General features: G+C 41.5%; 1 protein-coding gene across 1 annotated transcript in view; it reads left to right on the forward strand.

Annotated features, from left to right (window-relative positions):
* CRIM1 (cysteine rich transmembrane BMP regulator 1) overlaps positions 1-21,259 on the forward strand; it is a 1,166,729-nt gene that overhangs the window by 866,687 nt on the left and 278,783 nt on the right. Inside the window, exon 8 of the mRNA XM_077486443.1 lies at positions 19,955-20,083. Within this exon, the coding sequence (XP_077342569.1) occupies positions 19,955-20,083 (129 nt within the window). The remainder of the gene's footprint in view (positions 1-19,954; positions 20,084-21,259) is intronic.

The raw sequence follows: 21,259 nt of genomic DNA on the forward strand, positions 1-21,259 counted from the left end.
ATATATATTCAAATTGTAGCTTATTTTCAGTATTCCCTTCAGATCAGAGTCATATGTTAAACTGGACACAGAGTTGTTTGTGGCTGTAGTGATTGGGAGTAAATTTTCTACAACTAATTGCACACTGCACTTACAGGGCAAGAATTCTCCTTGCAGATATCTTTGAAAATGTCCCTTTATGGCTGATAATTCCACTCCAAAAAATCTTCTGCTTTCAGTTTTGTGGCAAGATTCATGCTGAGAACAGTGTCAGAAGCACAAATATGCCATTAATTTGTGTGTGGATGTTTGCAACATCCTTATGAAGGCATTATTGCTGTGAATGTGGTAACCATGTTACTCAAAGCTATATAATCGCAGATCGTGCCCAGAGCATTTCCTGCATGGCATACAGAACTCCTGCAATGTATGGCATATCTCTGATTGTTATTCTGCTGTTTGTGTTTATATAACATCTTTGGTTAAGGGAATGGTAGAAGAAAATATGATTTCATTGTACTTCTCGAGATTTACTTGCATTGTAAAACATTTGTCTAATTCTGCACCACTTTTTTTAGAAAGCATATCTAACAAAAAGAGTTTTCCCTTAGTTAGAGGTGAAGCTCTGTTGATTCCACTAGCCAATCTTATTGTATCATTGCATCTAATTTTTTATGGACTCATTAATGATGGGAATAGTGCCATTTGGATTGGCGCAGTGCGAACGTGATGCCTAGATTTAAAAAGGGATCAAAGTCTTTACCAAGTAACTATAGACCTGTTAGGTTAACTTCTATAGTCGGGAAGATACTGGAGTGTTTTATAAAAGACCACATAGATGAGTTCTTGCTGAAAAAAAAAAAAAAACATTTTAAGCAACAGACAGCATGGATTCAAGAAAGACCAAAAGTTGTCAGACAAACCTGATTTTTATTTTTTATGAAGAGGTAAGTAAAACCTTGGACAGAGGGGAGGCTGTGGACATTTTATACTTGGATTTTGCAAAAGCGTTCGATACAGTTCCACGCACGTGGCTCACGTGTAAGGTAAAGTCTACGGGCTTGGAAATATCAGTTTGTAAATGGATAGAAAACTGGCTAAAAGACAAAATTCAGAGAGTAGTGGTCAATGATTCTTACTCTGAATGGTCTAAGGTTATCAGTGGTGTACCCCCAGGTTCAGTGTTGGGACCCTTACTTTTTAATATCTTTTTAAATGATATTGGGTCTGGTATCCAAAGTAACATTTCTGTCTTTGCAGATGACACCAAGCTATACAGTGGAATAACTTCCTTACAGGATGTCTCCAATTTACAAGCTGAATTCTAATTGGGCGACTATGTGGCAGATCAGGTTTAATGTTGAGAAATGTAAAGTTATGCACTTGGGGGGCTAAGAATATGCATGCATCATACTGGGGGAATCCTTAGTGGAGAAATATCCAGGAGTTTTGGTAGATCATAAGCTCAATAATAACATGCAATGCCAATCTGAGGTTTCCAAAGCAAAGTCCATTGTTCAAATCATTAGTAAGACCTCATCTGGAATATACAGTTTAGTTTTGGGCACTAGTTCTCAAAAGGATATTGGGGAACTGGAGAAAGTGCAGAGAAGGGCAGCCAAACTGATAAGAGGCATGGAGGAGCTCAGCTATGAGGAAAGATTAGAGGAACTGAATGTATTCACTCTTAAAGAGGAAGTAAACCCTAATGGGTTTACTTCCTCTTTGATTCCCTGCAAAGGTAAAGCATAATGGACTACTATGCATCGCAGGGGTCCAGTGCGTCCTGGTTCTCTGTTTCAGGGATGAATCTGGCCTGAATTTTTGCCTGAATTTGGACCTGAAAACTGAGCCACGTGACCCCCTGTGCAAATCGCTCTACACCCACTCCGGAGATGTGTGAACCGGCTCCATTGAGAGCCAGTCACTATCTCCTGTCATGCGAATTGGATGTGGGGAAACCTGCATCCAATTCACACTAGTGTTAACCCAGCCTAAGTCTGAAGCATGAAAGACAAGCCTAGATCACAAGCTAAATACTAACTTGCAATGCCAAGCTGTGGTTTCCAAAGCAAGCAAAGTTCCTTCTTGTATTAAGAGAGATATGGACTCCAGAGAGTCAGATATCATTTTGCCCCTGCACAAATCATTAGTAAGACCTCATCTGGAATATGCAGTTCAGTTTTGGGCACCAGTTTACAAAAAGGATATCGGGGGAACTGAAGAAAGTGCAGAGAAGGGAAAATAAACTAATAAGAGGCATTGCGGAGCTCAGCTCTGAGATAAAATTAGAGGAACTGAATCTATTCCCTCTTGAGAAAAGGAGATTAAGGGGGGATATGATCAACATGTACAGATACATAAATGGTGCATATAGTGAACTTGGTGTTGAGTTATTCACGTTAAGGTCATCACAGAGGACAAGGGGGCACTTTTTATGTCTAGAGAAAAAAAGGTTTCATCTCCAAATACGGAAAGGTTTCTTCACAGTAAGAGCTGTGAAAATGTGGACTAGACTCCGTCCAGAGGTGGTTCTGGCTAGCTCAGTAGATTGCTTTAAAAAAAAAAAAGCTCTGGATTCTTTCATAAATGTACATAATATAACTGGGTACTAACCTTTATAGGTAAAGTTGATCCAGGGAAAATCTGATTGCCTCTCGGGGGATCAGGAAGGAATTTCTTTCCCCTGCTGTAGCAAATTGGAGCATGCTTTGCTGGGGTTTTTCAACTTTTTCAATCAACTGTGGGCAAAGGATTTTGTATATGGGATTGTATTTTTTTTTTTTTGGGTCGCTTATATTTATATATATATATATATATATATATATATATATATATATATATATATATATATATATATATATATATATATATATATATATATATATTTTTTTTTTTGTTTTATTCTTGGGATTTAATTTATAGGCACATCACTTTAGTTAACAATTTAGTTTTTTAGTTTTTTTGCTGCAGGTTCTGGAGATCATTAAAGGGAATAGCGCAGCACATGATTTATTTATTTTATCTGTGATTCTCACACGTTAGTATGGGATGTGATTAGTGCTAGCAGCTGTCATCACACTATTATAAGATAAGGGTTCTTTAATTTGGTAGCTCACAAGACCTTTACTACTATATTGACAAAATGTATATTGTTTAGAGATTATTTCATATTTGTTTATATTACAACACTTTGTGCTTCCTTAAGGCCAGTACACACTATCAGAAAATTGTCCGAAAAATATCGCTTTCAAATCGATTGTACGATAATCGGATTGTAAGTACAAAGCTTTCGAGAGCTGATGACGACAATTCATGCAAAGTTATCCAATGTGACAAGCACGAAAAATGTTCTCATAAGATACCAGATTGTATGATTTTTGTTTAATCAACAGAGTTTTCATCCCAAAATACAATACAACCCATTACATCACTTCCAAATTTTTATTCTGTCGTACGAGAATTTTTGTGACTTTAGTAACCTCATCATTTTCGATATTGAAATATTGCATTCTAAATAAAATAAAAAAAGGACGATCTTTTGTCCAATACTAATCTCATTTTACAATTTACATTTTTGGAAATCGTCTCAGAAATGCCAATACTATCCCAAAATTGTCACACATTTGTAGTTGGGTCATTGATACGTATACATTCTACCTGTGTGAATAAAACAGTATGACTAAAATTGTATTGAGTGGACATATTGCAGCGGGCAGGCATAGTACTACAAGGCCTTTGTAGATGGACAGCTGGCTACATATCAGCCCCAGGCAAAGCAATCTTCTAAATGATAAAAGTGCACACAGTGTTGGACAGCTCTATAAAACACAGAGAACATGGAATGTGCATGAAAGCTAAAGGAAGCTGTCAAGTTGCTGAGAGAACTAGTTATTTATCATGCAGAGATGAAAAGTTGGTTGCCGTAACTGCTCATTCTTGTCTAAGGGGGTCAGGTGAAATCAGTGCTTGGTTTGCCCTCAGTTGCTTATAAATAGATTAGGTATCAGTCTTCATCTCTGGTAAATTAGATTTTTGTTAATTAGTTTTAAAGTGTAAATCTTGTTCTCAGAGTGTTTTCTGCTGTGTTTTTCAAAATGTGTTCACACCTATAAGTGGATTGAGGCTATTAAGAGAAGAGGATAATTAAATGCTAACTTTTGTTCATACGCTTCTCTTTAAGGATCAATTTTTTTTTTCACATTCATTTTTATTGAAAGTTTCGCAAAAGAAGGAACATAAATATATACAGACATCTGACAGTTCTGAGCAGAAGATACAGCACAGAAGTAGCCAAATTACAGAGCAACCAGTATAGTCTTAAAGGAATTCACCATCTCATAATGTTATATGATTGTATGCTCAATAGCTTCGTTATCAGTTCAGTATGAACCCTCATAGTCAAAACACAAAAACGAAAAATAAATATGCATATCAAGGTACATAGGCAAATGTACATATAAAAAAGTAGGGATTAGGGATGGGGTAGGGGAGAGGATAGGGTTGCTAACAGGGTAATAAAAGGATTGGTCTTGGGATGGACCTTTATGTTGTTCTGCCGTTAAGCAAAAATATGTACAACTGATTCACTTATCTTAAGGAAAAAGATCTATCAGTTAAGTTTAGGTAGTCTTTAAGGATCTATTTTGAGGCATGAAAGTCGCTGCATTAAAATATAGTGAGATTACTGTGTTGCTAGAATACCAATGCTCATTCATAGGCAGGGGTCAAGTCCTGGGGAAAAAAAGTGTGGGAACTCCCACCCAAGATCCACTCCCCCATCAAAAAAAAATAAAATAAAAAAGATACGCTCATATGCACGAATGCTTCAAAAGTGGTATTTTTCATCCAATTTTCGTATTGTGTGTATGAAGCTTAACTGTTAGTACATAAAAAACGGTAATTCTCTGAATAATCAGCATTCATTCAATTGTGCTTCCATGCAAATGTGAACATCATGTTATGATCTTTATTGGGGAATGTTATTTTGTATATAGAGTGTTTATGTGGCGAGTTTACACTTTTCATTGAACAGAGTTTGGATCACACAGGGTTAAACGGAAAGGTCATAAATGAACTGCACATTATCTGGACAGAATGCTTAGGGAGATAGGGATGTGTTTCTGCTCAGGAGATGTATGGTAGCTTGGGGGGGCTGCAAAGTCTGCAGGGCTCCAACACACACTCACTACTATTCCAACCCTTCACATATTTCCACATAAACTTCCCTCCTGGCATTAAACTTTGGCAGGTATTGTGCTCAGCTTACCACCCCAAACTGATGTTCCTCCCTCAGCTCACCTCTCTCCCTGCATGTCCTGTGAGCAGAATAGCTGTGCTCCTCCTCTGGGTTCCCTCATCATATAGCACTGAAGAGAGAGGAGGTGGGGATTCAGTGGGACACACAGAGCAAGTATGCAGGAGACTGGGAGGGGGGGATGAGGAGACAGAAAATAAATCAGGCCGGCGGGGAGGAGAGCATCATGAGAGGTCTGACTAAATACAATCTCTTAGCCACAGGGACCTGATCTACCCATCAGCTAGCTGTGATTGACAGGTAGATCGAAGAGGAAGCTGTCATGGGGCCCCTACTGGCAATGCCTGAATGGTCAGTCCACCCCTGGTATGCGGCACTTACTATTGCCAGCTGTGTTGGTGGCTGCTGGTGTAGCATCTGCCACACATCTCGCATACTTCAAAGTTTTGCAGGACACGGCTGCTAACGGGAACTGAGTTCCTGTTGTGGAAAAGGTAAAGGAACTCTGTTCCCATGCGTTCCCACAGGACTTGAGCCTTGTTCATAGGCATAAATATGGAGCCCTTTTTATATATATAATACTTTAACTGCTTACTGACCAGCCGCCACAGTTTCCCGTAGCAGAATGGCACGGCTGGGCGAAACAATGTTGCCTTACGTTGCTTCGGCTTTTGGCCACTAGGGGCACGCCCATGGTGTGTGCTTGGAGCCGATGCGAGTGCCCGGCGGGCGCGATTGCTCGTGACGGAGCGAGAACACACAGATCCCAGTTCTTTCAGCGGAGAGGAGACAGATTGTGTGTTCATACTATGTATGTACACCGATCTCTCTCTCTCTCTTCCTAGACAGTCCCATCCCCCCAAAGTTAGAAACACACAGTTAACCCCTTGATCGCCCCCTAGTGTTTAACCCCTTCCCTGCTAGTGACATTTACACAGTAATCGGTGCATTTTTTTAGTAGCATTGATCGCTGTATAATTGTCAATGGTTTCAAAAATGTATCAGATGTGTCTGCCAATAATGTCGCAGTCCCGATAAAAATCACAGATCACTGCCATTACTAGTTAAAAATAAATAATAAAAATGCCATAAATCTATCCCCTATTTCGTAGACGCTATAACTTTTACTCAAAATTCTGTTGTTTTTTTTTTTTTTTTTTGCGATTTTATTTTTTATCTTTTTTAAACCAAAAATATATAGAAGAATACATATTGGTCTAAACTGAGGAAAAAACATTTTTTTTTTTGCTAAAAAAAAAAAGTGGCATATTATAGCAAAAAGTAAAAGATTTTTTTCCGCTCTTCTTTTTTATATAGCACAAAAAATAAAAACCACAGAGGCCATCAAATGCCACCAAAATAAAGCTATTTTTGTGGGGGGGAAAAAAAGGACATCAATTTTGTTTGGGTACAGCGTCGCACGACCACGTAATTGTCAGTTAAAGCGACGCAGTGCCATATCGCAAAAAATGGCCTGGTCATTAAGCAGCCAAATCTTCCGGGGCTGAAACTGTAAAGTCTCACACACATAAATGGTTACATGCATACAGACAGCAGTGCCTCTATTGTTTTTCACACATAATACTACAATGTTGGGACATAGTTACATTAGAAAAAGACAGGGGTGTCTAAGAAATTCCAGTTTTATAGACACACTTGGAACAAGATTTCTCCTGAAAATGTAGGTAGCACCCTTACCCACAACTGTATATGGATAAACAGAGAAGCATGTGAATGACTGTTGAATATGAAGTTTTTAAGCATGCAAGAGTTTTTTGTTTTTTTTGTTTTTATTTCACCTTGTACACAAGGTTTTTGTTAATTTATTCCTTGAATTCACACATTACAAAGTGTATCCATTCAGCTACATTGCAAAGTTATGAACTGAAAGGGAATGTACTATTTTTCTCAACTTCGCTACCCCTAACAATTTGCTTTCTAAAACTAGTATAGTAACTACTGAGCTTGTGGTACTGGTTAAATCACTTTAGATTTAAAACAACAAAAAATGAGCACTTGGAGGTACTTGAGGACTGTAGCTGAGGAATGTTCGAGTAGGTTAACAATCACAGATTCATAATAGTGTGAGCAAATTTTTACTATAGATTTGCTTATTTTTCTTGTGGGATCTTTGAGGCTTTTGTGGTTCTTTTTGGCTAGCATCACCTACTGTGAGAAATGCATATTATTAGGTTAATAGCTCTTTTTGGCATTACCTAATGACTTAAGTAATAATTGCATGTGATCTGTGCTAATACATAATGTCACAATAATTCAGATGCCTTTTTTTATGGCACCTTACACAAATGAAGGATGTTGTAAACAATAATTACCCAAGTCTTAGAGGACTGCAGAAATCCATAAACGATGCAGTAGGGATTGACCGATTTAGTTTTTTCAGGGTCGATGGCGATTTTTTGGCTGCCTTTCAAGCTGGTATCAGGTGCTGATATTCTGTAGATTTAAACTTTATTTTTACACAGTCCTTTAAAAAAAGTCATCACTTTTATTGCTGTCACAAGGAATGTATCATCCCTTGTGACAGTAAAAGGCAGTGACAGGTACTCTTTATGGAGGGATCGGGGGCCTTTAAGACCCCAAACCCCTCCTCTGCACTTGAAAGTATTCAAAGCTTTCTATTTTTTTTAAACTGGCGCCTTTCGCATGCAGGTAATCCATAAATGATGTCATGACATCGCTTCCGGGTTACTAGATCCGAGACTCGAATAAAGCCGATCTGGCTTTGTTCGGGTCTTCGGCCAGCCAGTGGACATGCTGACTGGTCACTCGGGCCTCCTGGTGGGACGGGAAACCTGGGTGGAGTGGGGGGAGGGATGTCTCCTCCTGCTGCTTGTAATAACAGCCAAACGGCTGCTGAACCACATCGGTTGTTATTGCAAGAAAGTTGACCATCTGCTCTGAAGAGCGGTAGCGCGGTGATGCCTGCAGCTGTATGCATCACCCTGATACAACACTTTGAAGCAATATCGGTAATATTGGTAAGTTTGTGATAGATACCGATGCTTCAAAAAAAGTTAATATCGGCCGTACCGATCGGTCGACCTCTACGATGCAGTAAGATGCAAGCAGATCTTTATTGCCTTTATTATTAACTGCCAAAGAAAACATATGCAGTATGATCTGTTCAAAATATCATCTTGAATTATATCTGACATGTTCCATAAAGGACAGAATGGCAAGGAGGTAAGAGATTCTGTTAAATTAAATATTGATTCTGTTAATTAATTTCACTAAAGATAATATTTTGGAGATTCATTTAAAATACCCTTTTTCTTGCCCCTGAGTAATTTTGTAAAAGGTTATGTTTGTTAAATTCTCAGCCATTAGTTTGCATGTACATTTGCTGCCAATACATAGGGGAAACCGCCATTTGGTGAACAGCCCATTCATTGTTAATTTTTGTTTTTTACGTGGTGTTTCTAAATCTAAATTACTTTAAAGTCTCACAGAAAGGTTGCTTTTATTGTGTATGTGTGATTGATACAGTTTAAAATGAATTGGAAAGAATGTCATAATATCAAATTTCCATAGATATGATCAAAATTATTTTCCCATTTCCAAAAGAGTGAGGAAAGCTGAAGACCAACTTTTACAGCCCCCCTATAAGTATATGCAAACTGTTTGGCCCATTTGAAGTAAATGGAGTTCCTTGAAAGGTTAATTGAACCCTGTTGGGCAAATGATTAGAATAGATTCTACAAAGCCTGCAAGCTTGTTAGGATACTCCTTTCTGGTTGCTTTAACTTAAGTTGTAATAGGAAGGGAAAGCTTGGGTGGGCCATTAAGCACAGTTATTTGCTCTACATAAGAAGTTAATTATAAAGGAATTTCTTATACTCTTGGCTTCATTTAATTTAGCGCTCTTTTCATTTCTAGGCACTCTAAAGGAGTTACAGTCTACTAGAAGAGCGTTTTTAACTTTGCGTGTATTTTTTCCACTTTTACTGTGATTTTAGCTGTGATTTGATCTGATTATTATTGCGATCATGTAGTGCAACATTGTTGCTTTTTTTTATGCATTTTTGAAATGACAGGAAGGGATGGAGAAAGAGGCACCAAGCTGCCAATAGTGTAGTGCAATTTATTTGATGCTAAACATTAAAAACTTAAGTATTCTACCCACAGGATATCAAAAGTGACAGGCATATAGTCTCTCAGGAGAGTTCACTTGAGGGGTTCCGGTCCATGGTGTGGCAGCTGTGAAGTCGAATCTACTGCAGGAAGTGTTTCAGGGAGGCGGGAGGACGTCAGAGAACCAGCAACCCTTACTGGCATAATTCCGGCATTGACCTGGCTCCCTGCAACCCTTCCTGTGGTTGGTCCATGGTTGTAATACCACAGACCAGAACCCCTCGAGTGGACTCTCCTAAGAGAATATATGCTTGTCACTTTGGATACCCTATGAGTGCAATACTTACATTTTTAATGTTTATCATCCAATACATTGTGCTACACTATTGATGGCCTGGTGCCTCTTTCTCCCTATCCCTTTTTGTTGTTCTAGTGGTCAGGTTCCCAGTCTGCTCCAGAATCGGCCTCACCATAAAAGTTCCTCAATTCTGTGATCCTGTTGGTTTCAGCAGGTCTGGATCAATTGCAGCGCAGAAGCCGTTTTGGTATGGTTAGATTCAAGGGATTTCACTCTGATGCCTATCTGTGAGGTTTCTGCTTTAAGCTCCAGAAAGCCTGAATGATAAGTGTCTTCCACTTGCTTTAAGAACACTGCCAGATATGCCTTTGTGGGGAGATCGTTTAGAAATTGGTGTAAGTCCCAGGGGATGCTTCCTTGCTGTGAGGCAGACCCAGACACAGAAGGAGCGAAGAGGCACCAATCTGTATACCCTCCCTTAGACATGCAGGGAAGTCACCAGTTAAGGAGGAAGCAAGTCCGCCATGTTCGAGCCTACCACGGCTGGTGTTCTGCAGTTTGTCAAGTAGGCTGTAATCACCCCTTGCTTTCCCTTGGCGGAGTCAGCAGTTGTGTCTGTCATTCCCTTCTTCCTCGGCATGTCAGCAAAGCCACACTAGTGGAAGACAGGGTGAAGGAGCTGCTGTAAAATATATATGGGTTGCGGGAGCTACAGTATTCAGCAGCCATCCGCCATCATGTCCAAGCCACACGCCCTCATCCCCTTCCTTTATCTTTTGTTATGTTCTTCCTTCTACCATTGATCTTTGAATTCTGCAATGTATAAAGCTTTCTCCGTGTGATTAATGGTTACTTGCTGATGGAGCAATGGTATACTATTAACCCAGAAAAAGCCCCTGGGTCGACTATGATACCACCAGATTAACTGGCCTCTTGTTAGCCTTTTTACTAAATGTTTTACATAACAAGATGAGTCGTCAGGGCTCAGCTTTCTATTCTCCATAACTCAATCCCATTGTTGGCCTTTTATTGTTTTGTAATACCTATATTTACTGTCTACTTCTGTTTTTCACCCTGGTGTCTTATTGATTTAAAACTGAGTGACATATGTTTTTAATTTCCTATTTCTCTTTGAAAACAATAAAAAATGAAAAAGGAGAAATTGGCCCTGTAAACTCTGTTTATATTATTAGTTGCTTATAACTGTAGCTACAAATATTTCAGAAAATCTGTAAAAAGCTACTTGGGGTGCATAATTAAAAACAGGCTCTTAATAACGGGATGTGGATGCATATTGTAGAAACCTTCAACCATGTATTTTACACAACTGCTTTAACCACTTTAGCTCTGGGCGGTTTTACCCCGCTTTCACCAGGCCATTTTTTGCTATTTAGCACTGCACTACTTTTTAAAAAATTCTTGATTTTCACAGAAACAAAATTACAATTCCACAGAACAACAGCTGACAGCCATGACCTAACATTCAATACGAGCCAAGTAAATCATATGATTAACAAGACTTGTCTGTAGAAATACTTCTGTGTGGTAGTATTCTACAGTTATATGTAGTTATAGTGAATCTATGCTGTGAACATCAGCGAGCAACACCGCTTCTCAGTTTTCTATATTTTTTTTACTTTTCAATATTTTTATTGAAGTAACAATGTTATTGAAGGCACAATCGATAAACTGACAAAAAACAGAAGTGAAAATCGGAGATTGCCTTTCTTTCAAATGATCATGAACATAGGACCTTTACAGTGTAAGATATAGCGGAAAGGGCGGGGGGGTAAGGAAATGAGGAAAGGTGGGGAAGGGGTGGGAAAAGAGGTCAAAGAAAGCGAGCCACCGTATACATTTCTACTAGTATCATGTCATCATAGGGATATATATTCTCTCAAAGCATCTTGCAGTTAGCAACAATAACCAAATCGACAACTATCTAAAAAAATAAATAAATAAATAAAAATAAGGGAAGTAAATCGAGAGAAGGGAAGAGAGAGAAAAGGAGGAAAGAAGAAAGAGAGAGGAAGGAAGAGAGTCGGCCAGAAGCGTTTTAAGGTGTAGATAAATAACGTATCCATTGATCCCATGTCGCATCCAATTTCTTGGTAGAATTGCAAAGGATACAGGTAAGCCTATCGTTAACCATGATCCAGTTAAGTTTATTCTTTGCGTGATCAAGGGGAGCCATTGACTGCGTCCAATATTTAGTGATAGTTTTCCTAGCTGCCAAAAACACATATATGTAATTAGTTTTGTCGATTTATTCCTTTTTTTGGGACCTCATCAGAAAATTTTTGTAAAAGTGCTGGTTCCGGGGCTCTCCATATATTAACCCCATCAGAGTGTACTAGGTTAAATATATGAATAAAAAATCTAGTGACTATTTTGGATAAAGCATAGTCAATATCTTGCCAGTCCGATAATTCCAATGTTGTACTCAAGTCCCGGTCCCATCAAGTCATGTAAGGGAGCTTAGCATTCAGGTCAGTAAGGGTATATATTGTAGATATCCTTTCCCATAAGAGGCCCTTCATTTGACAAGATAGTTCAAAATACAGTTACAAAATAAGTACAAAATAAATAATCTGATTATATCTAAATAGTTCACCGGAGGGCATCTAAAATGTGTCTTTAAAATATTGCAACGAGTGTGGTTGATCCTCATTAAGGTAGTCTCCTACCCTAAGAAGCCCTTTGTTGAGCCATCATTTGAATAGCATTGGAGTCATTCTTGGAGAGAACTCAGGGTTAAAGAAAATGGGTGCTAGTGGCATATTTATGGAGGACAGAGATTTGGGATGTCGTACTCTATCCCAGACCGCTAGTGAGTGAGACAGGGTAGGACACAAAATAGGTGGGTGAAAGACGGTTAGGGAGCCACAATAGAGAACCTATGGCGAAAGGGTGGCACGAAAGAGACTCAATAGAGACCCAGAGGGGTGTAGATCCTTTGGCCTTTGTGTAAGAAAGCTCAGTTATTTGAGCCGCTTGATAGTAAGCTTGTAAATTAGGGAGGCCAAGCCCACCAGACGATTTTGAGACGTACAGTGTAATTTTATTCACTCAAAGTTTCTTATTGCTCCAAATAAAAATGAAGGACGTCTGATTGTGCTTGCTGTATATCTCCCCTCAGAACCGCAATTAGTAAAGTCCTAAAATAATTAAGTATCCTAGGTAGGAAGGTCATCTTAATAAAATTGATTCTGCCAAACCAAGACAAGGGATAGTCTGGCTATCGTTGAAGATCCTCCCAGAATCGATGGAAGAGTGTAAGATAATTAGCCCGATAGAGAGTATCAATCTAGTGTGTCAGCTGGATGTCTGTCTAGATATGGGAGGGAGCTCATTGAAAATGATAAAAGTTTCGTAAGGTCAAGACCGTCAAGGGGGGTAAAGAAATATTAAGGGCTGTAATTTTTGGGGAATTTAAAGAAAGCCCTGAGATCTGGGAAAATTGATGGAACACAGTCAAATGATTAGGTAAAGTAATTTGAGGATTTGTGACATAAATGAGAATGTCGTCGGCAAACAAGGGACGCTCCTGATGCCCACAACATATGCCATGTATATTAGGATGAGATTGCATTACTACAGCTAGGGGTTCAGTTGGTAGGGCAAATAGCAATAAGGAAAGTTGACCACGAATGGAAACCTGGGTTACTATAAAATTGTTTAAGCAACAAGATAAAAGCAGAGCCAAATCCAAAAGCCTCCAGAGTAGTAAATAAGTAGTCCCAATTTAAGCTATCAAAGGAGTTATGAAGGTCCAATGAAAGTAGTAGCAGTTCCCATCGATACAGGGGCATTCCATTTGGAGTATACCACAGAGATCAATGCTATGGACTGCCGAATCAGATCCAACATTTGGCGTTCGGTTATAAAACCAGTTTTTATATTTGTGAATGTATTGCGTCAAAAAAGTACCAAGAAGTGATGCTAAAAGTGTTGTTAAGATTTTGATATCACAATTAATCAGTGAGATAAGACTGTAGTTGAGTATGTCTGTAGAGTCTTTGTGTGGTTTGGGAATGACACCGATGTATGCCCTACTTTCCTCTATGGGGACTTTTCCGCCATCTCGCAAGAAATTAAAGTAGAGAGCTATATGAGGAGCTAACTGTTCAGAAAATTGCTTATAATAATTATTAGGGAGGGGTCCATAAGTTCTCTATGGGATTCCGTGAGAGATGGCAGAGATGAGGTATACAAGAAATTATGTAGACAGGAATGTGGCCCTGGAATGGGTTGTATAATTTACTGTAAAAATCTTGAAATTCCTGAAGAACCTTCTAATAACGAACCCGGTCAATCCCGCCAAGTGAAAAACGTATGATTGGTCCAGCATAAATGTTTCTCTGCCTTTGTGGGGAGGCAGATATTAAGTTTTGTACGTGCCTGCTCAAGTTTAATCAACAGGTCAGGGTGTGGGGAACGTTTGTGTTGGGTAGCTAGGGCTTCATATTCCCTAGTCTTGGTACTGAGCACCTCGTCACAAGCTTTTTTAAGTTTAGATGCCAACTGGATCAGAAAGCCCCATACAGAAGCCTTGTAGGCCGCCCAATTGATGGCGGGGGTGGTATCCTCTGCCTTATTGATATCAAAATAAGTTTTCAAGTGCGTAAGGATATCTAAACAGTATGATTCATTACAGAGTATAGATTGATTTAATCTCCAGTGGGGTTTAGCCAATCCGATTGTCAAATTAGTGAATATCAACACTACAGGGTCGTAGTCATACCAGGGCATCAAAATGATCTTAGCCAAGATCAATTTTGGTAGTAGCCCTGAGGGGAGAAACACATGATCGATACTTGAGTAACGATTATGGGCTCTGAGAAGGGGGAATAGTCTTGAGTGGTAGGATTGGCCTCCCTCCAAGCATCAATAAGATCATAACGGTGTGACATCTGAGCAAATGTGCGGCTTTGAAGTATTTGAAGTTTGCTAGTAAAAAAATCTTTGCAAACCATTAAGGCCCTATAGCCGCGTACACACGGGCGGACTGTCTGTCCAACTTAGTCCGCTGAAACACATTTCAGCGGACAGTCCGCTCGTGTGTGGGCTTCAGCGGACTTTTTCAGCGGACAGTCTGGCGGACTAAGTATTTCGGAATGTTGGAAATACTGTCCGCTGGACTCGCATTTCGGCGGACAATCTGCCCGTGTGTGCACCAGTCCGCCCTACTTTTGAAATGAGCAGACTTTTCCCGCCCGGAGAAAAGTCCGCTCATTTCGAGCGCGTCTCCAGGTAGGCGGGGCCCGCGACGGAGACGTCGCTGGCCCCGCCGCCTGGTATGGACTTAAAGGGGAACCCCAACGCCGAAAAAAATCGGCGTGGGGGTCCCCCCCAAGTCCACAACAGACCCTTGTCCGAGCACGCTACCCGGCCGGCCAGGAAAGGGGGGCGAGCGAGCGCCCCCCCCCCCCCTCCTGAGCCGTACCAGGCCGCGTGCCCTCAACATGGGGGGTGCCTTGTCCCCATGTTGATGAGGACAAGGGCCTCTTCCCGACAACCCTGGCCGTTGGTTGTCGGGGTCTGCGGGCGGGGAGCTTATCGGAATCCGGGAGCCCCCTTTAATAAGGGGGCCCCCGGATACCGGCCCCCCACCCTATGTGAATGAGTATGGGGTACAATGTACCCCTACCCATTCACCTGTGAAAAAAACACAACACAGGGTTAAAATATTTTATTGCACAGCTCCGGGGGGTCTTCCGTCTTCGGGGGTCAGAATGCCAGAGCCGCACTGCGCGGCCACTTATATAGTGACAATGGGGCGGTGTCACATGGCTTTATGTCACATGGGTTGGTGTCACATGGTGACCCCGCCCCCTTACGATGTCATAGTCCCCATGTGACATCAACCCATGTGACCAACCCATGTGACATAAAGCCATGTGACACCGCCCCATTGTCACTATATAAGTGGCTGCGCAGCGCGGCTCTGGCATTCCGGCCGGAGAGATCGTCGAGGCAACATCTCCTGGAGAAGAAGAAGAACGGAAGGCGGCGGCGACAGAAAACCGGGCCACCACCTGTAAAAGAGCTATAAGAAGGCGCGGTGGCCCGGCAGAAGAACCGAAGAGGGGGACAAGACCCCCGAAGTCGGGAGAAGAGGCCGGAGGCGCGGAAGAAAGCCGGACTCCTCCGCTAGCAAAAGAGCTACAAGAAGGTAGCGGAGGAGTCCGGCGAGAAGACCCCCGAAGACGGAAGACCCCCCGGAGCTGTGCAATAAAATATTTTAACCCTGTATTGTGTTTTTTTTGTACTTTTTTTCACAGGTGAATGGGTAGGGGTACATTATACCCCATACTCATTCACATAGGGTGGGGGGCCGGTATCCGGGGGCCCCCTTATTAAAGGGGGCTCCCGGATTCCGATAAGCCCCCCGCCCGCAGACCCCGACAACCAACGGCCAGGGTTGTCGGGAAGAGGCCCTTGTCCTCATCAACATGGGGACAAGGTGCTTTGGGGTGGGGGGGCCGTGCGGCCCCCCCTTCCCCAAGGCACCCCCCCATGTTGAGGGCACGCGGCCTAGTACGGCTCAGGAGGGGGGGCGCTCGCTCGCCCCCCTTTCCTGGCCGGCCGGGTAGCGTGCTCGGACAAGGGTCTGTTGTGGACTTGGGGGGGACCCCCACGCCGATTTTTTTCGGCGTGGGGTTCCCCTTTAAGTCCATACCAGGCGGCGGGGCCAGCGACGTCTCCGTCGCGGGCCCCGCCTACCTGGAGACGTGCTCGAAATGAGCGGACTTTCCTCCGCGTGTGTGGGCGAGTCAGTTCATTTCAAAAGTAGGGCGGATAGTATGGCGGACTTAGTCCGCCGTATTAGTCCGCTCAAAAAGTGCCGTGTGTGGGCAAGTCCGTTCATTCGAAAGTATGACGGACTGTCCGTCGGATTGTCTGACGGACTAAGTTGGTCAGACAGTCTGCCACGTGTGTACGCGGGTTATGAAATTTCTTCAAAACTTTGTATTTACGTCTAGGTAAGTTGTATACAGGACTTGGTACATATACATCACCAGACAATGGAAAGAGAGCATATAAAATGACTTTGGCTAATTAATCTGCTGTGGTATAAAATGATGTATTTTTTTCAGAGCTTAGCATAATATTACTTTCATTCCTGTTTATCAGGAATACTTCCTAAGTATTTAGATTTAGAATAACAGGGATTTATACAAAAGAGAAAATGCATAATAGGCTGACAGCTTTAATCAAATTAAGGGAGTGTTGTTATGGTAAAAAAATAATAATTTCACATTTAAAGCCTCAAACATACACCCTTTAGCAGCATAAGATGGAAATTATGATAATTGATAATTCATGTTCTAGGAAAATAGCGCCTAGCTACTCTGTTATGCCATACTTTCATTACATACCTAAAGGTCCAGTTGTATTCATGCTTTTTTCATCAGTCCTTTTTGTGTTATTTACAAGATGGTATAAAGTGTTTCATTTCTTTTTTGCAATCTTTTTTCATTTACTGTTTATATTCATTTGAGTCTAAGGAAAACATGCCCAGCAGAATAAGGCCGCGTACACACGGGCGGACTGTCTAGCGGACTTGGTCCGCTGAAACACGTTTCAGCGGACAATCCGCTCGTGTGTGGGCTTCAGCTGACTTTTTCAGCGGACAGTCTGGCGGACTAAGGCCGCGTACACACGGGCGGACTGTCTGACGGACTTGGTCCGCTGAAACGTGTTTCAGCGGACAGTCCGCTCGTGTGTGGGCTTCAGCGGACTTTTTCAGCGGACAGTCTGGCGGACTAAGTCTTTCGGAATTTCCGTAATACAGTCCGTCCAACTTTGGTTTCAGCGGACAGTCCGCTCGTGAGTAGGCTAGTTGGACGGACTAAGTATGGCGCATGCTCAGAAAGGATTTACACGGCCGAAGGTTGCATTGCAGTGTATTGGACGTCGTATTTCTAGTCCCGTCGTACGTGCTGTACACGTCATTGCGCAAGCTTTCAGCGGACTGTCTGTTCATCGTGTGTGGTCAAGTCCGTTCATTCAAAAGTAGGACGGACTGTCTGTCGGATTGTCTGACGGACTTAGTTGGCCAGACAGTCCGCCCGTGTGTACGCAGCCTTAGTCTTTCGGAATTTCCGTAATACAGTCCGTCCAACTTTGGTTTCAGCGGACAGTCCGCTCGTGAGTAGGCTAGTTGGACGGACTAAGTATGGCGCATGCTCAGAAAGGATTTACACGGCCGAAGGTTGCATTGCAGTGTATTGGACGTCGTATTTCTAGTCCCGTCGTACGTGCTGTACACGTCATTGCGCAAGCTTTCAGCGGACTGTCTGTTCATCGTGTGTGGTCAAGTCCGTTCATTCAAAAGTAGGACGGACTGTCTGTCGGATTGTCTGACGGACTTAGTTGGCCAGACAGTCCGCCCGTGTGTACGCAGCCTTAGTCTTTCGGAATTTCCGTAATACAGTCCGTCCAACTTTGGTTTCAGCGGACAGTCCGCTCGTGAGTAGGCTAGTTGGACGGACTAAGTATGACGCATGCTCAGAAAGGATTTACACGGCCGAAGGTTGCATTGCAGTGTATTGGACATCGTATTTCTAGTCCCGTCGTCCTTGCTGTACACGTCATCGCGCAAGCTTTCAGCGGACTGTCTGTTCATCGTGTGTGGTCAAGTCCGTTCATTCAAAAGTAGGACGGACTGTCTGTCGGATTGTCTGACGGACTTAGTTGGCCAGACAGTCCGCCCGTGTGTACGTGGCCTAAGAGAACTAAAAGTATTTGAAAAGCGCAAGAGAAGCAGAGTAGAGAAAAAAAAAGATAAAAAAAAATAAAAACACAAACGGTGAGAGAGACTACTAATTATAGTCCTGATTTTAGGAGTTGTATTTAAATGGACTGTGTGGTAAATGAGGTTTAATACTGATAAATAAAGTTATGCACTTGGAGGCTAAATATATACATGCATCATACATACTAGGGGGATTACACCTGGGAGCATCAATGGCGAAGAAGGATCTGGGTGTTCTGATAGATCATAGGCTTATTAATAGCATGCGATGCCAAGCTGTGGTTTCCAAAGCACACAAAATCTTTCTTGTATTATAAGAGGTAAAGACTCTGTACAAATCATTAGTAAGACCTCATCTGGAATACGCAGTTCAGTTTTGGGCACCAGAGAGTGCAGAGAAGGGCAATCAAACTAATAAGCGGCATGGAGCAGCTATAAAGAAAGATTATCTGAACTGAATGTATTCTCTCTTTAGAATAGGAGTTTAAAGTGTTACAAAGACACAACAAATGACAGCCCAGTCCCTCCATGCCCAGTAAATAATAAAAAAAAAACACAATGGGTGGGCTGGCACATCTTGATGGATGATCCACCTCCCATTACAGCATGAGGACACAGGATTTGGTGGAAATCTCCTCCTACCTCAACACTCAGAACTTAGGCTGACCCTGCAGTTTATCATGTGACCGTGGTATACAGATCAGCCAAAAAAGCTATATGGCATTATTTTGATGTAAAAAAAAGATTTATAAGCTGTGGGCACTGTGTGGGGGGGGGGGCAGATGAACTATTTTCATATTACTGGGTTTAGTAACACTTTAAGATGGGATATGATTAATATGTATAAATACATAAGTGCTCCATATATTGAACTCTGAGTTGTATAGTGATAACCAGAAACCAGTTCTAAAATGTAGGGAAACATGTTCTTGCAGCCCCATAATTTGGATATGGTTAGGGGTCCAGGCTTCACCTATCACACTGGGCATAACTCCATCATGGTCTGGGAACCATAAGGATGAACTTTGGCCTTGGATTTTTGTATTACCCTGTGGCTAACTATACATGTTGCACTTCATGCCAAGGTGAGCGCAGGATCCAGCAAATCTTACAGCCTGACAACACCACACATTGGGTACTCAAGGTAAAACACAGTGGGATACCAATCTGGAAACTGCTAGATAATCCAGGGCAATAAGCAGTCAGATATTGATAGCAGTATTGAAAAAAGTAAATGTTAAAAAGAAAAAAAAAAAACTTCTCCAAAGGAAGAGAGGTCTATCACCTTAGGACACCAGCAAAAAATTTAAACTTACATAGTGGGTGGGGTTAAATGAATGTGCATTAAGGACAGCCCTAGCAAGCTTTTTCCTACCTGAAGGTAACCTACATATAACACATGGTCTATATATGCAAGCCCTGCGTCTTGCACTGTACAATTAGGATAACATTTACTTTCTTCAGTTTTAGCATTTCTTTAACGGTGCAATTTCTTTATTTGGTAAAATGTAAATAATTTTAATTCAGTTTATCTATCAGTTTAACCAAGGCAATTCTTTCTTCACAGAACCCACATACATCACTATGGCGCCACCAACATGTGATCTGTTAATAAACTGCACACTGACTGAAAAAGACTGCAGCTATGGATTCCGGCTAGACCAGAATGGATGTCGCATATGTCAGTGTAAAACAAGTAAGTTACTTCTTGTGTTCAGGCCTTAGTTTGAGTTTTCTTAAGGCTTTTGCACACAGTGTGTCAGAGCCATTCAGCATAATTCCAGAATTATTAAGGAAAAAAACTAGAAACCGTTATGTTTTTTTTTACATATGCCACATGCTGTTTCATGATAGCACCACCATATACATGGGTACAGTGGCACACAGCCATTTAGGTTAATGACAGGTTTACGCTGTACCTGTGCTGTCCAGGCTGAGGAAATAAACCCGAATTGGCTCATTTGCCCTTTGTGCAAGAGCCCTTATGTCTGTGTCTTTCAAACACATTGTTCAGTGTGTTCTCCATGTGTTTTTTTTTTTTTCTTGTTCAGTATTTTTATTGGTTTTCAAGCCGGTAGACAAGTACAGTACCAAACATATAAAATGTTATAGACAACAAATAGGATAGACAAGATAAAGTGTTGGTACAAAACCTCATAGGGAGAGCCAATGGTAGAGAGCTGGAGCATGGGCCAAAAAAAGGGGATCAGAGTGTAAAACAAACATAGGGAGCTGATAAAAATGGGAATAACTAACGAACAGAGCCATTTTTCAGCTCATAGGAACAGAAGGTCTTGGTCAAATCCTGCTTAAAGGAAACGGGATGTCCAAGGTAGCCAAATGGCCTGAAGTTTTTCAAGCTTGTCATTAAGCTTTATCTCTATTTTTTTCATGCAGAAGGATGGAGTTAATCCCAGATGACATTGGTTAAGGTCAGGATGGGCAATTTCCAGGCCTTAGTAATGGCTTACCTCGCTGCCATGAGAATGTGTTTAAGTAAATTAAAATTCTGCTTAGTAATGCCAGAGGGTTTAATATTTAGAAGTGTAGATTAGGTTAAGAATTGAACTGGTGGTTCTGAAAATTCAGAAATTACCAGGAAAACAGCTAAAATCGACACACCACAAGACAGGTCCACCATGCATAAAAAGTGCCAACCTGGCTATAGCTGTGAAAACATAGGGCGGCGTGTCCCGGGACATATTGAACAATTCTAGCGGGGACCAATTACGACCTAGTCATCACTTTATAATTTGTCTCCACTGCTAGAACTTTAGTAGAGCATGATTTAGTTGTGCTCTATATTTAAGACCACTCCTGGTCATCCAGCTTTTCTCCCAGATTTGATGACCATTTGTGAGTGTAATTGGGT

This window comes from Lithobates pipiens, unplaced genomic scaffold (assembly GCF_037356315.1).
Source record: "Lithobates pipiens isolate NorthernLeopardFrog02 unplaced genomic scaffold, aLitPip1_a1.2 Scaffold_18, whole genome shotgun sequence".
NCBI lineage: Eukaryota > Metazoa > Chordata > Amphibia > Anura > Ranidae > Lithobates > Lithobates pipiens.